This window comes from Oncorhynchus gorbuscha, unplaced genomic scaffold, assembly GCF_021184085.1.
Source record: "Oncorhynchus gorbuscha isolate QuinsamMale2020 ecotype Even-year unplaced genomic scaffold, OgorEven_v1.0 Un_scaffold_2193, whole genome shotgun sequence".
Lineage (NCBI taxonomy): Eukaryota > Metazoa > Chordata > Actinopteri > Salmoniformes > Salmonidae > Oncorhynchus > Oncorhynchus gorbuscha.
The window spans coordinates 44,619-69,497 of record NW_025746766.1 but is presented as its reverse complement, the minus strand read 5'-3'; the positions used below and the strand labels follow the sequence as shown (position 1 = coordinate 69,497).

Genomic DNA, 24,879 nt, shown 5'->3' with positions numbered 1-24,879 from the left:
AGCCAATCATATCTGTTCTCCAACAAACCTTTCTATCTCAACGTTCTGAACAGGTTCCCTATTCTACCCGACAGCCAATCATATCTGTTCTCCATCTCAACGTTCTGAACAGGTTCCCTATTCTACCTGACAGCCAATCATATCTGTTCTCCATCTCAACGTTCTGAACAGGTTCCCTATTCTACCTGACAGCCAATCATATCTGTTCTCCATCTCAACGTTCTGAACAGGTTCCCTATTCTACCTGACAGCCAATCATATCTGTTCTCCATCTCAACGTTCTGAACAGGTTCCCTATTCTACCTGACAGCCAATCATATCTGTTCTCCATCTCAACGTTCTGAACAGGTTCCCTATTCTACCTGACAGCCAATCATATCTGTTCTCCATCTCAACGTTCTGAACAGGTTCCCTATTCTACCTGACAGCCAATCATATCTGTTCTCCATCTCAACGTTCTGAACAGGTTCCCTATTCTACCTGACAGCCAATCATATCTGTTCTCCATCTCAACGTTCTGAACAGGTTCCCTATTCTACCTGACAGCCAATCATATCTGTTCTCCATCTCAACATTCTGAACAGGTTCCCTATTCTACCTGACAGCCAATCATATCTGTTCTCCATCTCAACGTTCTGAACAGGTTCCCTATTCTACCTGACAGCCAATCATATCTGTTCTCCATCTCAACGTTCTGAACAGGTTCCTATTCTACCTGACAGCCAATCATATCTGTTCTCCATCTCAACGTTCTGAACAGGTTCCCTATTCTACCTGACAGCCAATCATATCTGTTCTCCATCTCAACGTTCTGAACAGGTTCCCTATTCTACCTGACAGCCAATCATATCTGTTCTCCATCTCAACGTTCTGAACAGGTTCCCTATTCTACCTGACAGCCAATCATATCTGTTCTCCATCTCAACGTTCTGAACAGGTTCCCTATTCTACCTGACAGCCAATCATATCTGTTCTCCATCTCAACGTTCTGAACAGGTTCCCTATTCTACCTGACAGCCAATCATATCTGTTCTCCATCTCAACGTTCTGAACAGGTTCCCTATTCTACCTGACAGCCAATCATATCTGTTCTCCATCTCAACGTTCTGAACAGGTTCCCTATTCTACCTGACAGCCAATCATATCTGTTCTCCATCTCAACGTTCTGAACAGGTTCCCTATTCTACCTGACAGCCAATCATATCTGTTCTCCATCTCAACGTTCTGAACAGGTTCCCTATTCTACCTGACAGCCAATCATATCTGTTCTCCATCTCAACGTTCTGAACAGGTTCCCTATTCTACCTGACAGCCAATCATATCTGTTCTCCATCTCAACGTTCTGAACAGGTTCCCTATTCTACCCGACAGCCAATCATATCTGTTCTCCAACAAACCTTTCCATCTCAATGTTCTGAACAGGTTCCCTATTCTACCTGACAGCCAATCATATCTGTTCTCCATCTCAACGTTCTGAACAGGTTCCCTATTCTACCTGACAGCCAATCATATCTGTTCTCCATCTCAACGTTCTGAACAGGTTCCCTATTCTACCTGACAGCCAATCATATCTGTTCTCCAACAAACCTTTCCATCTCAACGTTCTGAACAGGTTCCCTATTCTACCTGACAGCCAATCATATCTGTTCTCCAACAAACCTTTCTATCTCAACGTTCTGAACAGGTTCCCTATTCTACCCGACAGCCAATCATATCTGTTCTCCATCTCAACGTTCTGAACAGGTTCCCTATTCTACCTGACAGCCAATCATATCTGTTCTCCATCTCAACGTTCTGAACAGGTTCCCTATTCTACCTGACAGCCAATCATATCTGTTCGCCATCTCAACGTTCTGAACAGGTTCCCTATTCTACCTGACAGCCAATCATATCTGTTCTCCATCTCAACGTTCTATATATATGTATATATATGCCATTTAGCAGACGCTTTTATCCAAAGCGACTTACAGTCATGTGTGCATACATTCTACGTATGGGTGGTCCCGGGAATCGAACACACTACCCTGGCGTTAGAAGCGCCATGCTCTACCAACTGAGCAACAGAAGGATCTCAACGTTCTGAACAGGTTCCCTATTCTACCTGACAGCCAATCATATCTGTTCTCCATCTCAACGTTCTGAACAGGTTCCTATTCTACCTGACAGCCAATCATATCTGTTCTCCATCTCAACGTTCTGAACAGGTTCCCTATTCTACCTGACAGCCAATCATATCTGTTCTCCATCTCAACGTTCTGAACAGGTTCCTATTCTACCTGACAGCCAATCATATCTGTTCTCCATCTCAACGTTCTGAACAGGTTCCCTATTCTACCTGACAGCCAATCATATCTGTTCTCCATCTCAACGTTCTGAACAGGTTCCCTATTCTACCTGACAGCCAATCATATCTGTTCTCCATCTCAACGTTCTGAACAGGTTCCCTATTCTACCTGACAGCCAATCATATCTGTTCTCCATCTCAACGTTCTGAACAGGTTCCCTATTCTACCTGACAGCCAATCATATCTGTTCTCCATCTCAACGTTCTGAACAGGTTCCTATTCTACCTGACAGCCAATCATATCTGTTCTCCATCTCAACGTTCTGAACAGGTTCCCTATTCTACCTGACAGCCAATCATATCTGTTCTCCATCTCAACGTTCTGAACAGGTTCCCTATTCTACCTGACAGCCAATCATATCTGTTCTCCATCTCAACGTTCTGAACAGGTTCCCTATTCTACCTGACAGCCAATCATATCTGTTCTCCATCTCAACGTTCTGAACAGGTTCCCTATTCTACCTGACAGCCAATCATATCTGTTCTCCATCTCAACGTTCTGAACAGGTTCCCTATTCTACCTGACAGCCAATCATATCTGTTCTCCATCTCAACGTTCTGAACAGGTTCCCTATTCTACCTGACAGCCAATCATATCTGTTCTCCATCTCAACGTTCTGAACAGGTTCCCTATTCTACCTGACAGCCAATCATATCTGTTCTCCATCTCAACGTTCTGAACAGGTTCCCTATTCTACCTGACAGCCAATCATATCTGTTCTCCATCTCAACGTTCTGAACAGGTTCCCTATTCTACCTGACAGCCAATCATATCTGTTCTCCATCTCAACGTTCTGAACAGGTTCCCTATTCTACCTGACAGCCAATCATATCTGTTCTCCATCTCAACGTTCTGAACAGGTTCCCTATTCTACCTGACAGCCAATCATATCTGTTCTCCATCTCAACGTTCTGAACAGGTTCCTATTCTACCTGACAGCCAATCATATCTGTTCTCCATCTCAACGTTCTGAACAGGTTCCCTATTCTACCTGACAGCCAATCATATCTGTTCTCCATCTCAACGTTCTGAACAGGTTCCCTATTCTACCTGACAGCCAATCATATCTGTTCTCCATCTCAACGTTCTGAACAGGTTCCCTATTCTACCTGACAGCCAATCATATCTGTTCTCCATCTCAACGTTCTGAACAGGTTCCTATTCTACCTGACAGCCAATCATATCTGTTCTCCATCTCAACGTTCTGAACAGGTTCCTATTCTACCTGACAGCCAATCATATCTGTTCTCCATCTCAACGTTCTGAACAGGTTCCCTATTCTACCTGACAGCCAATCATATCTGTTCTCCATCTCAACGTTCTGAACAGGTTCCTATTCTACCTGACAGCCAATCATATCTGTTCTCCATCTCAACGTTCTGAACAGGTTCCCTATTCTACCTGACAGCCAATCATATCTGTTCTCCAACAAACCTTTCCATCTCAACGTTCTGAACAGGTTCCTATTCTACCTGACAGCCAATCATATCTGTTCTCCAACAAACCTTTCTATCTCAACGTTCTGAACAGGTTCCCTATTCTACCCGACAGCCAATCATATCTGTTCTCCATCTCAACGTTCTGAACAGGTTCCCTATTCTACCTGACAGCCAATCATATCTGTTCTCCATCTCAACGTTCTGAACAGGTTCCCTATTCTACCTGACAGCCAATCATATCTGTTCTCCATCTCAACGTTCTGAACAGGTTCCCTATTCTACCTGACAGCCAATCATATCTGTTCTCCATCTCAACGTTCTGAACAGGTTCCCTATTCTACCTGACAGCCAATCATATCTGTTCTCCATCTCAACGTTCTGAACAGGTTCCCTATTCTACCTGACAGCCAATCATATCTGTTCTCCATCTCAACGTTCTGAACAGGTTCCCTATTCTACCTGACAGCCAATCATATCTGTTCTCCATCTCAACGTTCTGAACAGGTTCCCTATTCTACCTGACAGCCAATCATATCTGTTCTCCATCTCAACGTTCTGAACAGGTTCCCTATTCTACCTGACAGCCAATCATATCTGTTCTCCATCTCAACGTTCTGAACAGGTTCCCTATTCTACCTGACAGCCAATCATATCTGTTCTCCATCTCAACGTTCTGAACAGGTTCCCTATTCTACCTGACAGCCAATCATATCTGTTCTCCATCTCAACGTTCTGAACAGGTTCCCTATTCTACCTGACAGCCAATCATATCTGTTCTCCATCTCAACATTCTGAACAGGTTCCCTATTCTACCTGACAGCCAATCATATCTGTTCTCCATCTCAACGTTCTGAACAGGTTCCCTATTCTACCTGACAGCCAATCATATCTGTTCTCCATCTCAACGCTCTGAACAGGTTCCCTATTCTACCTGACAGCCAATCATATCTGTTCTCCATCTCATTCTGAACAGGTTCCCTATTCTACCTGACAGCCAATCATATCTGTTCTCCATCTCAACGTTCTGAACAGGTTCCCTATTCTACCTGACAGCCAATCATATCTGTTCTCCATCTCAACGTTCTGAACAGGTTCCTATTCTACCTGACAGCCAATCATATCTGTTCTCCATCTCAACGTTCTGAACAGGTTCCCTATTCTACCTGACAGCCAATCATATCTGTTCTCCATCTCAACGTTCTGAACAGGTTCCCTATTCTACCTGACAGCCAATCATATCTGTTCTCCATCTCAACGTTCTGAACAGGTTCCCTATTCTACCTGACAGCCAATCATATCTGTTCTCCATCTCAACGTTCTGAACAGGTTCCCTATTCTACCTGACAGCCAATCATATCTGTTCTCCATCTCAACGTTCTGAACAGGTTCCCTATTCTACCTGACAGCCAATCATATCTGTTCTCCATCTCAACGTTCTGAACAGGTTCCCTATTCTACCTGACAGCCAATCATATCTGTTCTCCATCTCAACGTTCTGAACAGGTTCCTATTCTACCTGACAGCCAATCATATCTGTTCTCCATCTCAACGTTCTGAACAGGTTCCCTATTCTACCCGACAGCCAATCATATCTGTTCTCCAACAAACCTTTCCATCTCAATGTTCTGAACAGGTTCCCTATTCTACCTGACAGCCAATCATATCTGTTCTCCATCTCAACGTTCTGAACAGGTTCCCTATTCTACCTGACAGCCAATCATATCTGTTCTCCATCTCAACGTTCTGAACAGGTTCCCTATTCTACCTGACAGCCAATCATATCTGTTCTCCAACAAACCTTTCCATCTCAACGTTCTGAACAGGTTCCCTATTCTACCTGACAGCCAATCATATCTGTTCTCCAACAAACCTTTCTATCTCAACGTTCTGAACAGGTTCCCTATTCTACCCGACAGCCAATCATATCTGTTCTCCATCTCAACGTTCTGAACAGGTTCCCTATTCTACCTGACAGCCAATCATATCTGTTCTCCATCTCAACGTTCTGAACAGGTTCCCTATTCTACCTGACAGCCAATCATATCTGTTCGCCATCTCAACGTTCTGAACAGGTTCCCTATTCTACCTGACAGCCAATCATATCTGTTCTCCATCTCAACGTTCTATATATATGTATATATATGCCATTTAGCAGACGCTTTTATCCAAAGCGACTTACAGTCATGTGTGCATACATTCTACGTATGGGTGGTCCCGGGAATCGAACACACTACCCTGGCGTTAGAAGCGCCATGCTCTACCAACTGAGCTACAGAAGGATCTCAACGTTCTGAACAGGTTCCCTATTCTACCTGACAGCCAATCATATCTGTTCTCCATCTCAACGTTCTGAACAGGTTCCCTATTCTACCTGACAGCCAATCATATCTGTTCTCCATCTCAACGTTCTGAACAGGTTCCCTATTCTACCTGACAGCCAATCATATCTGTTCTCCATCTCAACGTTCTGAACAGGTTCCCTATTCTACCTGACAGCCAATCATATTTGTTCTCCATCTCAACGTTCTGAACAGGTTCCCTATTCTACCTGACAGCCAATCATATCTGTTCTCCATCTCAACATTCTGAACAGGTTCCCTATTCTACCTGACAGCCAATCATATCTGTTCTCCATCTCAACGTTCTGAATAGGTTCCCTATTCTACCTGACAGCCAATCATATCTGTTCTCCATCTCAACGTTCTGAACAGGTTCCCTATTCTACCTGACAGCCAATCATATCTGTTCTCCATCTCAACGTTCTGAACAGGTTCCCTATTCTACCTGACAGCCAATCATATCTGTTCTCCATCTCAACGTTCTGAACAGGTTCCCTATTCTACCTGACAGCCAATCATATCTGTTCTCCATCTCAACGTTCTGAACAGGTTCCCTATTCTACCTGACAGCCAATCATATCTGTTCTCCATCTCAACGTTCTGAACAGGTTCCCTATTCTACCTGACAGCCAATCATATCTGTTCTCCATCTCAACGTTCTGAACAGGTTCCCTATTCTACCTGACAGCCAATCATATCTGTTCTCCATCTCAACGTTCTGAACAGGTTCCCTATTCTACCTGACAGCCAATCATATCTGTTCTCCATCTCAACGTTCTGAACAGGTTCCCTATTCTACCTGACAGCCAATCATATCTGTTCTCCATCTCAACGTTCTGAACAGGTTCAGTACTTTCAGAAAGTATTCAGACTCCTTCACTTTTTCCACATTTTGTTACAGCCTTGTTCTAAAAATGGATTTTTTAAAATTCAATCTACTATCTTGAATCTACACCCATAATGACATCACAATAACCCATAATGACATCACAATAACCCATAATGACATCACAATAACCCATAATGACATCACAATACCCCATAATGACAACGCGAAAATAGGTTTTTAGAAATGTAAAAACAGAAATACGTTATTTAATATAATATAATAATAATATAATAATATAATAATGGTCCTTCTGTAGCTCAGTTGGTAGAGCATGGCGCTTGTAACGCCAGGATACTGGGTTCGATTCCCGGGATCACCCATACGTAGAATGTATGCACACATGACTGTAAGTCGCTTTGGATAAAAGCGTCTGCTAAATGGCATATATTATTATTATTATTATTTACATAAGTACTCAGACTCTTTGCTATGAGACTAAATTCAGCTCCTGTTGCATCCTGTTTCCATTGATTACCCTTGAGACCTTTCTACAACTTGATTGTTGTGCACCTGTGGTAAATTCAATTGATTGGACATGATTTGGAAAGGCACACACCTGTCTATATAAGGTCCCACAGTTGACAGTGCATGTCAGAGCAAAAACCAAGCCATGAGGTCGAAGGAATTGTCCATAGAGCTCCGAGACAGGATCGTGTCGAGGCACAGATGTAGGGAAGGGTACCAAACAATGTCTGCAGCATTGAAGGTCCCCAAGAACACAATGGCCTCCATCATTCTAAAATGGAAGACGTTTGGAACCACCAAGACTCTTCCAAGAGCTGGCCGCCCCGGGCAAACTGAGCAATCAGGGGTGAAGGGCCTTGGTCAGGAGGTAACCAAGAACCTGACGGTCAATGACTGGGCGTCCAGAGTTCCTCTATGGAGGTGGGAGAACCTTCCAGAAGGACAACCATCTCTGCAGCACTCCACCAATCAGGCCTTTATGGTAGAGTGGCCAGACGGAAGCCACTCCTCAGTAAAAGGCTCACAACAGCCCGCTTGGAGTTGGCCAAAAGGTATGTAAAGACTCTCAGAAGACTCCCATGTAAAACAAGATTCTCTGGGCTGATGATACCAAGATTGAACTCTTTGGCCTGAATGCCAAGTGTCACATCTGAAGGAAACCTACAATCCATACAGTGAAGCATGGTGGTGGCAGCATCCCTACGGTGAAGCATGGTGGTGGCAGCATCATGCTGTGGGGATGTTTTTCAGTGACAGGGACTGGGAGACTAGTCAGGATCGAGGGAAAGATGAAGAGAGAAAAGTACAGAGAAACCCTTGATGAAAACCTGCTCCAGAGCGCTCAGGACCTCAGACTGGGGTGAAGGTTCACCTTCCAACAGGATAACGACCCTAAAGCACACAGCCAAGACAGCGCAGGATTGGCTTCGGGTAAAGTCTCTGAATGTCCTTGAGCAGCCCAGCCAGAGCTCGGAATTGAACCCAGATCGAACATCTCTGGAGAGACCTGAAAATAGCTGTGCAGCAATGTTCTCCATCCAACCTGACGCTTTCCATCCAACCTGACAGAGCTTGAGAGGATCTGCAGAGAAGAATGGGAGAAACTCCCCAAATACAGGTGTGACAAGCTTGTAGCGTCAAACCCAAGAAGACTCAAGGCTGTAATTGCTGCCAAAGTACTGAGTAAAGGGTCTGAATTCTTAAGTAAATGTGATATTTTTGTCTTTTTTTTAAAAACAGTTTTGCAGAAATGTCTAAATAACCTGTTTTTGCTTTGTCATTATGGAGTGTTGTGTGGAGACTGATGAGGGATTTGTGTTGGGTGCAGAGTGATGAGGTACTTTGTCATTATGGAGTGTTGTGTGGAGACTGATGAGGGATTTGTGTTGGGTGCAGAGTGATGAGGTACTTTGTCATTATGGAGTGTTGTGTGGAGACTGATGAGGGATTTGTGTTGGGTGCAGAGTGATGAGGTACTTTGTCATTATGGAGTGTTGTGTGGAGACTGATGAGGGATTTGTGTTGGGTGCAGAGTGATGAGGTACTTTGTCATTATGGAGTGTTGTGTGAGACTGATGAGGGATTTGTGTTGGATGCAGAGTGATGAGGTACTTTGTCATTATGGAGTGTTGTGTGGAGACTGATGAGGGATTTGTGTTGGGTGCAGAGTGATGAGGTACTTTGTCATTATGGAGTGTTGTGTGGAGACTGATGAGGGATTTGTGTTGGGTGCAGAGTGATGAGGTACTTTGTCATTATGGAGTGTTGTGTGGAGACTGATGAGGGATTTGTGTTGGGTGCAGAGTGATGAGGTACTTTGTCATTATGGAGTGTTGTGTGGAGACTGATGAGGATTTGTGTTGGGTGCAGAGTGATGAGGTACTTTGTCATTATGGAGTGTTGTGTGGAGACTGATGAGGGATTTGTGTTGGGTGCAGAGTGATGAGGTACTTTGTCATTATGGAGTGTTGTGTGATTGTGTGGAGACTGATGAAGGATTTGTGTTGGGTGCAGAGTGATGAGGTACTTTGTCATTATGGAGTGTTGTGTGGAGACTGATGAGGGATTTGTGTTGGGTGCAGAGTGATGAGGTACTTTGTCATTATGGAGTGTTGTGTGGAGACTGATGAGGGATTTTTATTTATTTATTATTATTTTAGAATAAGGCTGTAAAATGCGGGAAAAGGTGAAGGGGTCTGAATGCACTGTAAACGGAGATGAAATCTTAAATGAGCTTCAGTTAGATTGAACCCCTACAGGATGCTAAGGGGTAGGGAATTGGGTGTTAGGGTGGGTGCAGAGTGATGAGGTACCAGGAAGTAGAGTTAGGTCAGTATTTAAGGTGTTGGGTCAGTATTTAAGGTGTTGGGTCAGTGTTTAAGGTGTTGGGTCAGTGTTTAAGGTGTTAGGTCGGTGTTGGGTCAGTATTTAAGGTGTTGGGTCAGTATTTAAGGTGTTGGGTCAGTGTTTAAGGTGTTGGGTACTTACTCGTGATGGGTGCAGAGTGATGAGGTACCAGGAAGTAGAGTTAGGTCAGTATTTAAGGTGTTGGGTCAGTATTTAAGGTGTTGGGTCAGTATTTAAGGTGTTGGGTCAGTGTTTAAGGTCTTGGGTCAGTGTTTAAGGTCTTGGGTCAGTGTTTAAGGTGTTGGGTCAGTATTTAAGGTGTTGGATCAGTATTTAAGGTGTTGGGTCAGTGTTTAAGGTGTTGGGTCAGTGTTTAAGGTGTTGGGTCAGTGTTTAAGGTGTTGGGTCAGTGTTTAAGGTGTTGGATCAGTATTTAAGGTGTTGGGTCCTTACTCGTGATAGGTGCAGAGTGATGAGCTACCAGGAAGTGGAGTTAGGTCAGTATTTAATGTGTTGGGTCAGTGTTAGGTCAGTATTTAAGGTGTTGGGTCCTTACCCGTGATAGGTGCAGAGTGATGAGCTACCAGGAAGTGGAGTTAGGTCAGTATTTAATGTGTTGGGTCAGTGTTAGGTCAGTATTTAAGGTGTTGGGTCCTTACTCGTGATAGGTGCAGAGTGATGAGCTACCAGGAAGTGGAGTTTGGTCAGTGTTTAAGGTGTTGGGTCCTTACTCGTGATAGGTGCAGAGTGATGAGCTACCAGGAAGTGGAGTTTGGACGGCTTCAGGAGAGACATCTTGCCCACTTTCTTTTGTTTTGCATTTTTCTTCTTCGCTCCCTTCTTCCCTTTCTTCTCGACTTCCCAGTCTTCGTCTTCCTCGTCCCTCTCTCTCTCCTCCTCTCCTCAGTGTTTCCCAGAGGTTCCAGAAGCGATGGTGTTTTTGGTGTAGGCCGAGTCTTTGTGGTAGCTGGTGTTTTTAGGGTGGCCTGTGCTGGGGTTTGGGGGGCCCCCTCTCCTTCCCCTCCTCCCCCTACAGTGCGAAGCCGGTCTGATCGCTCCTGCTCTTTCACCAGATGTCGAAGCAGATCGGACTCGTCGACGTGCAGATGGCCGAGGTACTTAGTGGTCCTCTGACGCCCCTCGTCTTCCATGAAACCCTGACGGACACAAGGACAACACACACTATTGTCTATTCTATTATACCCTGAGGGACACAAGGACAACACACACTATTGCCTATTCTATTATACCCTGAGGGACACAAGGACAACACACACTATTGCCTATTCTATTATACCCTGAGGGACACAAGGACAACACACACTATTGTCTATTCTATTATACCCTGAGGGACACAAGGACAACACACACTATTGCCTATTCTATTATACCCTGAGGTGACGGACACAAGGACAACACACACTATTGTCTATTCTATTATACCCTGAGGGACACAAGGACAACACACACTATTGTCTATTCTATTATACCCTGAGGGACACAAGGACAACACACACTATTGTCTATTCTATTATACCCTGAGGGACACAAGGACAACACACACTATTGCCTATTCTATTATACCCTGAGGTGACGGACACAAGGACAACACACACTATTGTCTATTCTATTATACCCTGAGGTGACGGACACAAGGACAACACACACTATTGTCTATTCTATTATACCCTGAGGGACACAAGGACAACACACACTATTGTCTATTCTATTATACCCTGAGGGACGGACACAAGGACAACACACACTATTGTCTATTCTATTAAACCCTGAGGGACGGACACAAGGACAACACACACTATTGCCTATTCTATTATACCCTGAGGTGACGGACACAAGGACAACACACACTATTGTCTATTCTATTATACCCTGAGGGACACAAGGACAACACACACTATTGCCTATTCTATTATACCCTGAGGGACACAAGGACAACACACACTATTGCCTATTCTATTATACCCTGAGGGACACAAGGACAACACACACTATTGTCTATTCTATTATACCCTGAGGGACACAAGGACAACACACACTATTGCCTATTCTATTATACCCTGAGGGACACAAGGACAACACACACTATTGCCTATTCTATTATACCCTGAGGGACACAAGGACAACACACACTATTGTCTATTCTATTATACCCTGAGGTGACGGACACAAGGACAACACACACTATTGTCTATTCTATTATACCCTGAGGTGACGGACACAAGGACAACACACACTATTGTCTATTCTATTATACCCTGAGGAGACGGACACAAGGACAACACACACTATTGTCTATTCTATTATACCCTGAGGGACACAAGGACAACACACACTATTGTCTATTCTATTATACCCTGAGGAGACGGACACAAGGACAACACACACTATTGTCTATTCTATTATACCCTGAGGGACGGACACAAGGACAACACACACTATTGTCTATTCTATTATACCCTGAGGTGACGGACACAAGGACAACACACACTATTGTCTATTCTATTATACCCTGAGGGACACAAGGACAACACACACTATTGTCTATTCTATTATACCCTGAGGGACACAAGGACAACACACACTATTGTCTATTCTATTATACCCTGAGGTGACGGACACAAGGACAACACACACTATTGTCTATTCTATTATACCCTGAGGAGACGGACACAAGGACAACACACACTATTGTCTATTCTATTATACCCTGAGGGACACAAGGACAACACACACTATTGTCTATTCTATTATACCCTGAGGGACACAAGGACAACACACACTATTGTCTATTCTATTATACCCTGAGGAGACGGACACAAGGACAACACACACTATTGTCTATTCTATTATACCCTGAGGGACGGACACAAGGACAACACACACTATTGTCTATTCTATTATACCCTGAGGTGACGGACACAAGGACAACACACACTATTGTCTATTCTATTATACCCTGAGGGACACAAGGACAACACACACTATTGTCTATTCTATTATACCCTGAGGGACACAAGGACAACACACACTATTGTCTATTCTATTATACCCTGAGGTGACGGACACAAGGACAACACACACTATTGTCTATTTCATTATAAAAATATATATAAAACATGGGAAAAATGACATTTACATGACGGACAGACACAGCTCAACGACAGACAGACACAGCTCAATGACAGACAGACAGACACAGCTCAACGACAGACAGACAGACACAGCTCAACGACAGACAGACACAGCTCAACGACAGACAGACACAGCTCAATGACAGACAGACAGACACAGCTCAATGACAGACAGACAGACACAGCTCAATGACAGACAGACACAGCTCAATGACAGACAGACACAGCTCAATGACAGACAGACACAGCTCAACGACAGACAGACACAGCTCAACGACAGACAGACAGACAGACAGACAGACAGACAGACAGACAGACAGACAGACAGACAGACAGACAGACAGACAGACAGACAGACAGACAGCTCAATGACAGACAGACACAGCTCAATGACAGACAGACACAGCTCAATGACAGACAGACACAGCTCAATGACAGACAGACAGACAGACAGACAGACAGACAGACAGACAGACAGACAGACAGACAGACAGACAGACAGACAGACAGACAGACAGACAGACACAGCTCAATGACAGACAGACACAGCTCAACGACAGACAGACAGACAGACAGACAGACACAGCTCAATGACAGACAGACACAGCTCAATGACAGACAGACACAGCTCAACGACAGACAGACAGACAGACAGACACAGCTCAATGACAGACAGACACAGCTCAATGACAGACAGACAGACACAGCTCAATGACAGACAGACACAGCTCAATGACAGACAGACACAGCTCAATGACAGACAGACACAGCTCAACGACAGACAGACACAGCTCAACGACAGACAGACACAGCTCAACGACAGACAGACAGAGCTCAGACAGACAGACAGACAGACAGACAGACAGACAGACAGACAGACAGACAGACAGACAGACAGACAGACAACAGACAGACACAGCTCAATGACAGACAGACACAGCTCAATGACAGACAGACAGACAGACAGACAGACAGACAGACAGACAGACAGACAGACAGACAGACAGACAGACAGACAGCTCAATGACAGACAGACACAGCTCAATGACAGACAGACAGACACAGCTCAATGACAGACAGACACAGCTCAATGACAGACAGACACAGCTCAACGACAGACAGACAGACAGACAGACACAGCTCAATGACAGACAGACACAGCTCAATGACAGACAGACAGACAGACAGACAGACAGACAGACAGACAGACAGACAGACAGACAGACAGACAGACAGACAGACAGACAGACAGACAGACACAGCTCAATGACAGACAGACACAGCTCAATGACAGACAGACAGACACAGCTCAATGACAGACAGACAGACACAGCTCAATGACAGACAGACACAGCTCAATGACAGACAGACACAGCTCAATGACAGACAGACACAGCTCAACGACAGACAGACACAGCTCAATGACAGACAGACAGACAGACAGACAGACAGACAGACAGACAGACAGACAGACAGACAGACAGACAGACAGACAGACAGACAGACACAGCTCAATGACAGACAGACACAGCTCAATGACAGACAGACACAGCTCAACGACAGACAAACACAGCTCAACGACAGACAGACAGACAGACACAGCTCAACGACAGACAGACAGACAGACACAGCTCAACGACAGACAGACAGACACAGCTCAACGACAGACAGACAGACACAGCTGCGCGACAGACAGACAGACACAGCTCAACGACAGACAGACAGACAGTTCAACGACAGACAGACAGACAGAGTTCAATGACAGACAGACAGACAGAGTTCAATGACAGACAGACAGACACAGTTCAATGACTGACAGACAGTTCAATGACTGACAGACAGACAGACAGACAGACAGACAGACAGACAGACAGACAGACAGACAGACACACACACACACAGACACAGAGACACACAGAGACACACAGAGACACACAGACACACACAGAGACACACAGACACACACACAGACAGAGACACACACACAGACACACACAGAGACACAAGGAGACACACAGAGACACACAGAGACACACACAGACACACAGAGACACACAGAGACACACAGAGACACACAGAGACACACACAGAGACACACGGAGACACACGGAGACACACGGAGACACACAGAGACACACAGAGACACACAGAGACACACAGAGACACACACGGAGACACACGGAGACACACGGAGACACACGGAGACACACGGAGACACACAGACAGAGTTTACCTTGATCATGTCTGTCCTCTCCAGCAGTCGGCAGATCATACGAGACTCCAGCTTGCCGATGCACATCCTCGCACGCAACGCACTCTGAGAGATGCCCTTGGTCCCGCAGGACACGACTAGATCAGCCAATCGCAAAGCAGAGAGTAAGACATTCGACCAATCAGAAATGGAACCGTTCCCGGTCTTAAAAAAAAAAAAAAGGAAAATGTATCTATTTCTACATCAATATTTTGGCCAATAAGAAAAGAGCAAACCAGAACGTACTGATCCCATAGGCCTGTGAGAGTAAGTCTCTCTCCATGATCCGCCCCTCTGTGGGGACGGTCTTCCTATTTGCTCCTCCCCCATCATCATCGTCGTTATCATCATCATCCTCAGCCTCGACCAACTCCTTCCTCACATAGGGTTTGATTAGCTTCAGACAGCGAGCCACCACCTTGGTGCCTAGAGGAAAGGAAACAAGGGGTTAGGGAACAAGGGGTTAGGGAACAAGGTGGCCCCAGTGAGGACAAGGAGAGTAAGGAAGGGGGAGTGAGTGAGGAAGGAAACAGGGAACCAGACAAAACAAAGGGCATCAGGAGAACCAGCCGTCAGACTAGTGTCCAGGAGAACCAGCCGTCAGACTAGTGTCCAGGAGAACCAGACTAGTGTCCAGGAGAACCAGCCGTCAGACTAGTGTCTAGGAGAACCAGCCGTCAGACTAGTGTCTAGGAGAACCAGCCGTCAGACTAGTGTCTAGGAGAACCAGCCGTCAGACTAGTGTCTAGGAGAACCAGCCGTCAGACTAGTGTCTAGGAGAACCAGCCGTCAGACTAGTGTCTAGGAGAACCAGCCGTCAGACTAGTGTCTAGGAGAACCAGCCGTCAGACTAGTGTCTAGGAGAACCAGCCGTCAGACTAGTGTCTAGGAGAACCAGCCGTCAGACTAGTGTCTAGGAGAACCAGCCGTCAGACTAGTGTCTAGGAGAACCAGCCGTCAGACTAGTGTCTAGAGAACCAGACCGTCAGACTAGTGTCTAGGAGAACCAGACGTCAGACTAGTGTCTAGGAGAACCAGCCGTCAGACTAGTGTCTAGGAGAACCAGCCGTCAGACTAGTGTCTAGGAGAACCAGCCGTCAGACTAGCGTCTAGGAGAACCAGCCGTCAGACTAGTGTCTAGGAGAACCAGCCGTCAGACTAGTGTCTAGGAGAACCAGCCGTCAGACTAGTGTCTAGGAGAACCAGACTAGTGTCTAGGAGAACCAGCCGTCAGACTAGTGTCTAGGAGAACCAGCCGTCAGACTAGTGTCTAGGAGAACCAGCCGTCAGACTAGTGTCTAGGAGAACCAGCCGTCAGACTAGTGTCTAGGAGAACCAGCCGTCAGACTAGTGTCTAGAAGAACCAGACTAGCGTCTAGGAGAACCAGCCGTCAGACTAGTGTCTAGGAGAACCAGCCGTCAGACTAGTGTCTAGGAGAACCAGCCGTCAGACTAGCGTCTAGGAGAACCAGCCGTCAGACTAGTGTCTAGGAGAACCAGCCGTCAGACTAGCGTCTAGGAGAACCAGCCGTCAGACTAGCGTCTAGGAGAACCAGACTAGTGTCTAGGAGAACCAGCCGTCAGACTAGTGTCTAGGAGAACCAGACTAGTGTCTAGGAGAACAGACTAGACTAGTGTCTAGGAGAACCAGCCGTCAGACTAGTGTCTAGGAGAACCAGCCGTCAGACTAGTGTCTAGGAGAACCAGCCGTCAGACTAGCGTCTAGGAGAACCAGCCGTCAGACTAGTGTCTAGGAGAACCAGCCGTCAGACTAGTGTCTAGGAGAACCAGCCGTCAGAGAACCAGACTAGTGTCCAGGAGAACCAGCCGTCAGACTAGTGTCTAGGAGAACCAGCCGTCAGACTAGTGTCTAGGAGAACCAGCCAGACTAGTGTCTAGGAGAACCAGCCGTCAGACTAGTGTCTAGGAGAACCAGACTAGTGTCTAGGAGAACCAGCCGTCAGACTAGTGTCTAGGAGAACCAGACTAGTGTCTAGGAGAACCAGCCGTCCAGACTAGTGTCTAGGAGAACCAGCCGTCCAGACTAGTGTCCAGGAGAACCAGACTAGTGTCTAGAGAACCAGCCGTCAGACTAGTGTCCAGGAGAACCAGCCGTCAGACTAGCGTCTAGGAGAACTAGTGTCTAGGAGAACCAGTCGTCAGACTAGTGTCTAGGAGAACCAGCCGTCAGACTAGTGTCCAGGAGAACCAGCCGTCAGACTAGTGTCCAGGAGAACCAGCCGTCAGACTAGTGTCCAGGAGAACCAGCCGTCAGACTAGTGTCTAGGAGAACCAGCCGTCAGACTAGTGTCTAGGAGAACCAGACTAGTGTCTAGGAGAACCAGACTAGTGTCTAGGAGAACCAGCCGTCAGACTAGTGTCCAGGAGAACCAGCCGTCAGACTAGTGTCTAGGAGAACCAGACTAGTGTCTAGGAGAACCAGCCGTCAGACTAGTGTCCAGGAGAACCAGCCGTCAGACTAGCGTCTAGGAGAACCAGACTAGTGTCCAGGAGAACCAGCCGTCAGACTAGTGTCTAGGAGAACCAGACTAGTGTCTAGGAGAACCAGACTAGTGTCAAGGAGAACCAGCCGTCAGACTAGTGTCTAGGAGAACCAGACTAGTGTCTAGGAGAACCAGACTAGCGTCTAGGAGAACCAGACTAGCGTCTAGGAGAACCAGCCGTCAGACTAGTGTCCAGGAGAACCAGCCGTCAGACTAGCGTCTAGGAGAACCAGCCGTCAGACTAGCGTCCAGGAGAACCAGCCGTCAGACTAGTGTCTAGGAGAACCAGCCGTCAGACTAGCGTCTAGGAGAACCAGACTAGTGTCTAGGAGAACCAGCCGTCAGACTAGTGTCTAGGAGAACCAGCCGTCAGACTAGTGTCCAGGAGAACCAGCCGTCAGACTAGTGTCTAGGAGAACCAGCCGTCAGACTAGTGTCTAGGAGAACCAGCCGTCAGACTAGTGTCTAGGAGAACCAGCCGTCAGACTAGTGTCTAGGAGAACCAGCCGTCAGACTAGTGTCTAGGAGAACCAGCCGTCAGACTAGTGTCTAGGAGAACCAGCCGTCAGACTAGTGTCTAGGAGAACCAGCCGTCAGACTAGTGTCTAGGAGAACCAGCCGTCAGACTAGTGTCTAGGAGAACCAGCCGTCAGACTAGTGTCTAGGAGAACCAGACTAGCCAGGAGAACCAGCCGTCAGACTAGTGTCTAGGCGAACCAGCCGTCAGACTAGCGTCTAGGAGAACCAGCCGTCAGACTAGCGTCTAGGAGAACCAGCCGTCAGACTAGCGTGGAGAACCAGACTAGCGTCTAGGAGAACCAGCCGTCAGACTAGTGTCTAGGCGAACCAGCCATCAGACTAGCGTCTAGGAGAACCAGCCGTCAGACTAGCGTCTAGGAGAACCAGCCGTCAGACTAGCGTCTAGGAGAACCAGCCGTCAGACTAGTGTCTAGGAGAACCAGCCGTCAGACTAGTGTCTAGGAGAACCAGCCGTCAGACTAGTGTCCAGGAGAACCAGCCGTCAGACTAGCGTCTAGGAGAACCAGCCGTCAGACTAGTGTCTAGTAGAACCAGACTAGTGTCTAGGAGAACCAGACTAGTGTCTAGGAGAACCAGACTAGTGTCTAGGAGAACCAGCCGTCAGACTAGTGTCTAGGAGAACCAGCCGTCAGACTAGTGTCCAGGAGAACTAGACTAGTGTCCAGGAGAACCAGTCGTCAGACTAGTGTCTAGGAGAACCAGCCGTCAGACTAGTGTCCAGGAGAACCAGACTAGTGTCTAGGAGAACCAGCCGTCAGACTAGTGTCTAGGAGAACCAGCCGTCAGACTAGTGTCCAGGAGAACCAGCCGTCAGACTAGTGTCCAGGAGAACCAGCCGTCAGACTAGTGTCTAGGAGAACCAGCCGTCAGACTAGTGTCTAGGAGAACCAGACTAGTGTCTAGGAGAACCAGACTAGTGTCTAGGAGAACCAGCCGTCAGACTAGTGTCCAGGAGAACCAGCCGTCAGACTAGTGTCTAGGAGAACCAGACTAGTGTCTAGGAGAACCAGCCGTCAGACTAGTGTCCAGGAGAACCAGCCGTCAGACTAGCGTCTAGGAGAACCAGACTAGTGTCCAGGAGAACCAGCCGTCAGACTAGTGTCTAGGAGAACCAGACTAGTGTCTAGGAGAACCAGACTAGTGTCAAGGAGAACCAGCCGTCAGACTAGTGTCTAGGAGAACCAGACTAGTGTCTAGGAGAACCAGACTAGTGTCTAGGAGAACCAGACTAGCGTCTAGGAGAACCAGCCGTCAGACTAGTGTCTAGTAGAACCAGACTAGTGTCTAGGAGAACCAGACTAGTGTCTAGGAGAACCAGACTAGTGTCTAGGAGAACCAGCCGTCAGACTAGTGTCTAGGAGAACCAGCCGTCAGACTAGTGTCCAGGAGAACCAGACTAGTGTCTAGGAGAACCAGCCGTCAGACTAGTGTCCAGGAGAACCAGTCGTCAGACTAGTGTCTAGGAGAACCAGTCGTCAGACTAGTGTCTAGGAGAACCAGCCGTCAGACTAGTGTCCAGGAGAACCAGCCGTCAGACTAGTGTCCAGGAGAACCAGCCGTCAGACTAGTGTCCAGGAGAACCAGCCGTCAGACTAGTGTCTAGGAGAACCAGCCGTCAGACTAGTGTCTAGGAGAACCAGACTAGTGTCTAGGAGAACCAGACTAGTGTCTAGGAGAACCAGCCGTCAGACTAGTGTCCAGGAGAACCAGCCGTCAGACTAGTGTCTAGGAGAACCAGACTAGTGTCTAGGAGAACCAGCCGTCAGACTAGTGTCCAGGAGAACCAGCCGTCAGACTAGTGTCTAGGAGAACCAGCCGTCAGACTAGTGTCTAGGAGAACCAGCCGTCAGACTAGTGTCTAGGAGAACCAGCCGTCAGACTAGTGTCTAGGAGAACCAGCCGTCAGACTAGTGTCTAGGAGAACCAGCCGTCAGACTAGTGTCTAGGAGAACCAGCCGTCAGACTAGTGTCTAGGAGAACCAGCCGTCAGACTAGTGTCTAGGAGAACCAGCCGTCAGACTAGTGTCTAGGAGAACCAGACTAGCGTCTAGGAGAACCAGCCGTCAGACTAGTGTCTAGGCGAACCAGCCGTCAGACTAGCGTCTAGGAGAACCAGCCGTCAGACTAGCGTCTAGGAGAACCAGCCGTCAGACTAGCGTCTAGGAGAACCAGACTAGCGTCTAGGAGAACCAGCCGTCAGACTAGTGTCTAGGCGAACCAGCCATCAGACTAGCGTCTAGGAGAACCAGCCGTCAGACTAGCGTCTAGGAGAACCAGCCGTCAGACTAGCGTCTAGGAGAACCAGCCGTCAGACTAGTGTCTAGGAGAACCAGCCGTCAGACTAGTGTCTAGGAGAACCAGCCGTCAGACTAGTGTCCAGGAGAACCAGCCGTCAGACTAGCGTCTAGGAGAACCAGCCGTCAGACTAGTGTCTAGTAGAACCAGACTAGTGTCTAGGAGAACCAGACTAGTGTCTAGGAGAACCAGACTAGTGTCTAGGAGAACCAGCCGTCAGACTAGTGTCTAGGAGAACCAGCCGTCAGACTAGTGTCCAGGAGAACTAGACTAGTGTCCAGGAGAACCAGTCGTCAGACTAGTGTCTAGGAGAACCAGCCGTCAGACTAGTGTCCAGGAGAACCAGACTAGTGTCTAGGAGAACCAGCCGTCAGACTAGTGTCTAGGAGAACCAGCCGTCAGACTAGTGTCCAGGAGAACCAGCCGTCAGACTAGTGTCCAGGAGAACCAGCCGTCAGACTAGTGTCTAGGAGAACCAGCCGTCAGACTAGTGTCTAGGAGAACCAGACTAGTGTCTAGGAGAACCAGACTAGTGTCTAGGAGAACCAGCCGTCAGACTAGTGTCCAGGAGAACCAGCCGTCAGACTAGTGTCTAGGAGAACCAGACTAGTGTCTAGGAGAACCAGCCGTCAGACTAGTGTCCAGGAGAACCAGCCGTCAGACTAGCGTCTAGGAGAACCAGACTAGTGTCCAGGAGAACCAGCCGTCAGACTAGTGTCTAGGAGAACCAGACTAGTGTCTAGGAGAACCAGACTAGTGTCAAGGAGAACCAGCCGTCAGACTAGTGTCTAGGAGAACCAGACTAGTGTCTAGGAGAACCAGACTAGTGTCTAGGAGAACCAGACTAGCGTCTAGGAGAACCAGCCGTCAGACTAGTGTCCAGGAGAACCAGCCGTCAGACTAGCGTCTAGGAGAACCAGCCGTCAGACTAGCGTCCAGGAGAACCAGCCGTCAGACTAGTGTCTAGGAGAACCAGCCGTCAGACTAGCGTCTAGGAGAACCAGACTAGTGTCTAGGAGAACCAGCCGTCAGACTAGTGTCTAGGAGAACCAGCCGTCAGACTAGTGTCCAGGAGAACCAGCCGTCAGACTAGTGTCTAGGAGAACCAGCCGTCAGACTAGTGTCTAGGAGAACCAGCCGTCAGACTAGTGTCTAGGAGAACCAGCCGTCAGACTAGTGTCTAGGAGAACCAGCCGTCAGACTAGTGTCTAGGAGAACCAGCCGTCAGACTAGTGTCTAGGAGAACCAGCCGTCAGACTAGTGTCTAGGAGAACCAGCCGTCAGACTAGTGTCTAGGAGAACCAGCCGTCAGACTAGTGTCTAGGAGAACCAGCCGTCAGACTAGTGTCTAGGAGAACCAGCCGTCAGACTAGTGTCTAGGAGAACCAGACTAGCGTCTAGGAGAACCAGCCGTCAGACTAGTGTCTAGGCGAACCAGCCGTCAGACTAGCGTCTAGGAGAACCAGCCGTCAGACTAGCGTCTAGGAGAACCAGCCGTCAGACTAGTGTCTAGGAGAACCAGCCGTCAGACTAGCGTCTAGGAGAACCAGCCGTCAGACTAGCGTCTAGGAGAACCAGACTAGCGTCTAGGAGAACCAGCCGTCAGACTAGTGTCTAGGCGAACCAGCCATCAGACTAGCGTCTAGGAGAACCAGCCGTCAGACTAGCGTCTAGGAGAACCAGCCGTCAGACTAGCGTCTAGGAGAACCAGCCGTCAGACTAGTGTCTAGGAGAACCAGCCGTCAGACTAGTGTCTAGGAGAACCAGCCGTCAGACTAGTGTCCAGGAGAACCAGCCGTCAGACTAGCGTCTAGGAGAACCAGCCGTCAGACTAGTGTCTAGTAGAACCAGACTAGTGTCTAGGAGAACCAGACTAGTGTCTAGGAGAACCAGACTAGTGTCTAGGAGAACCAGCCGTCAGACTAGTGTCTAGGAGAACCAGCCGTCAGACTAGTGTCCAGGAGAACCAGACTAGTGTCTAGGAGAACCAGCCGTCAGACTAGTGTCCAGGAGAACCAGTCGTCAGACTAGTGTCTAGGAGAACCAGCCGTCAGACTAGTGTCCAGGAGAACCAGACTAGTGTCTAGGAGAACCAGCCGTCAGACTAGTGTCTAGGAGAACCAGCCGTCAGACTAGTGTCCAGGAGAACCAGCCGTCAGACTAGTGTCTAGGAGAACCAGCCGTCAGACTAGTGTCCAGGAGAACCAGACTAGTGTCTAGGAGAACCAGCCGTCAGACTAGTGTCTAGGAGAACCAGCCGTCAGACTAGTGTCTAGGAGAACCAGCCGTCAGACTAGTGTCTAGGAGAACCAGCCGTCAGACTAGCGTCTAGGAGAACCAGACGTCAGACTAGCGTCTAGGAGAACCAGCCGTCAGACTAGTGTCTAGGAGAACCAGCCGTCAGACTAGTGTCTAGGAGAACCAGCCGTCAGACTAGCGTCTAGGAGAACCAGCCGTCAGACTAGTGTCTAGGAGAACCAGCCGTCAGACTAGTGTCTAGGAGAACCAGCCGTCAGACTAGTGTCTAGGAGAACCAGCCGTCAGACTAGTGTCTAGGAGAACCAGCCGTCAGACTAGTGTCTAGGAGAACCAGCCGTCAGACTAGTGTCTAGGAGAACCAGCCGTCAGACTAGTGTCTAGGAGAACCAGCCGTCAGACTAGTGTCTAGGAGAACCAGCCGTCAGACTAGTGTCTAGAAGAACCAGACTAGCGTCTAGGAGAACCAGCCGTCAGACTAGTGTCTAGGCGAACCAGCCGTCAGACTAGCGTCTAGGAGAACCAGCCGTCAGACTAGCGTCTAGGAGAACCAGCCGTCAGACTAGTGTCTAGGAGAACGAGCCGTCAGACTAGCGTCTAGGAGAACCAGCCGTCAGACTAGCGTCTAGGAGAACCAGACTAGCGTCTAGGAGAACCAGCCGTCAGACTAGTGTCTAGGCGAACCAGCCATCAGACTAGCGTCTAGGAGAACCAGCCGTCAGACTAGCGTCTAGGAGAACCAGCCGTCAGACTAGCGTCTAGGAGAACCAGCCGTCAGACTAGTGTCTAGGAGAACCAGCCGTCAGACTAGTGTCTAGGAGAACCAGCCGTCAGACTAGTGTCCAGGAGAACCAGCCGTCAGACTAGCGTCTAGGAGAACCAGCCGTCAGACTAGTGTCTAGTAGAACCAGACTAGTGTCTAGGAGAACCAGACTAGTGTCTAGGAGAACCAGACTAGTGTCTAGGAGAACCAGCCGTCAGACTAGTGTCTAGGAGAACCAGCCGTCAGACTAGTGTCCAGGAGAACCAGACTAGTGTCTAGGAGAACCAGCCGTCAGACTAGTGTCCAGGAGAACCAGTCGTCAGACTAGTGTCTAGGAGAACCAGTCGTCAGACTAGTGTCTAGGAGAACCAGCCGTCAGACTAGTGTCCAGGAGAACCAGCCGTCAGACTAGTGTCCAGGAGAACCAGCCGTCAGACTAGTGTCCAGGAGAACCAGCCGTCAGACTAGTGTCTAGGAGAACCAGCCGTCAGACTAGTGTCTAGGAGAACCAGACTAGTGTCTAGGAGAACCAGACTAGTGTCTAGGAGAACCAGCCGTCAGACTAGTGTCCAGGAGAACCAGCCGTCAGACTAGTGTCTAGGAGAACCAGACTAGTGTCTAGGAGAACCAGCCGTCAGACTAGTGTCCAGGAGAACCAGCCGTCAGACTAGCGTCTAGGAGAACCAGACTAGTGTCCAGGAGAACCAGCCGTCAGACTAGTGTCTAGGAGAACCAGACTAGTGTCTAGGAGAACCAGACTAGTGTCAAGGAGAACCAGCCGTCAGACTAGTGTCTAGGAGAACCAGACTAGTGTCTAGAGAACCAGACTAGCGTCTAGGAGAACCAGACTAGCGTCTAGGAGAACCAGCCGTCAGACTAGTGTCCAGGAGAACCAGCCGTCAGACTAGCGTCTAGGAGAACCAGCCGTCAGACTAGCGTCTAGGAGAACCAGCCGTCAGACTAGTGTCTAGGAGAACCAGCCGTCAGACTAGCGTCTAGGAGAACCAGACTAGTGTCTAGGAGAACCAGCCGTCAGACTAGTGTCTAGGAGAACCAGCCGTCAGACTAGTGTCCAGGAGAACCAGCCGTCAGACTAGTGTCTAGGAGAACCAGCCGTCAGACTAGTGTCTAGAGAACCAGCCGTCAGACTAGTGTCTAGGAGAACCAGCCGTCAGACTAGTGTCTAGGAGAACCAGCCGTCAGACTAGTGTCTAGGAGAACCAGCCGTCAGACTAGTGTCTAGGAGAACCAGCCGTCAGACTAGTGTCTAGGAGAACCAGCCGTCAGACTAGTGT

The 24,879-nt window shown here is 48.1% G+C and overlaps 1 protein-coding gene across 1 annotated transcript in view; it reads right to left on the bottom strand.

Annotated features, from left to right (window-relative positions):
* Positions 1–24,879, bottom strand: part of LOC124025138 (general transcription factor 3C polypeptide 1-like) — a 56,070-nt gene that overhangs the window by 16,657 nt on the left and 14,534 nt on the right. The window contains exons 7-9 of the mRNA XM_046338801.1: positions 15,473–15,652; positions 15,209–15,324; positions 10,617–10,980 (exon numbers count right to left, since the gene is read on the bottom strand). Of these exons, the coding sequence (XP_046194757.1) occupies positions 10,617–10,980; positions 15,209–15,324; positions 15,473–15,652 (660 nt within the window). The remainder of the gene's footprint in view (positions 1–10,616; positions 10,981–15,208; positions 15,325–15,472; positions 15,653–24,879) is intronic.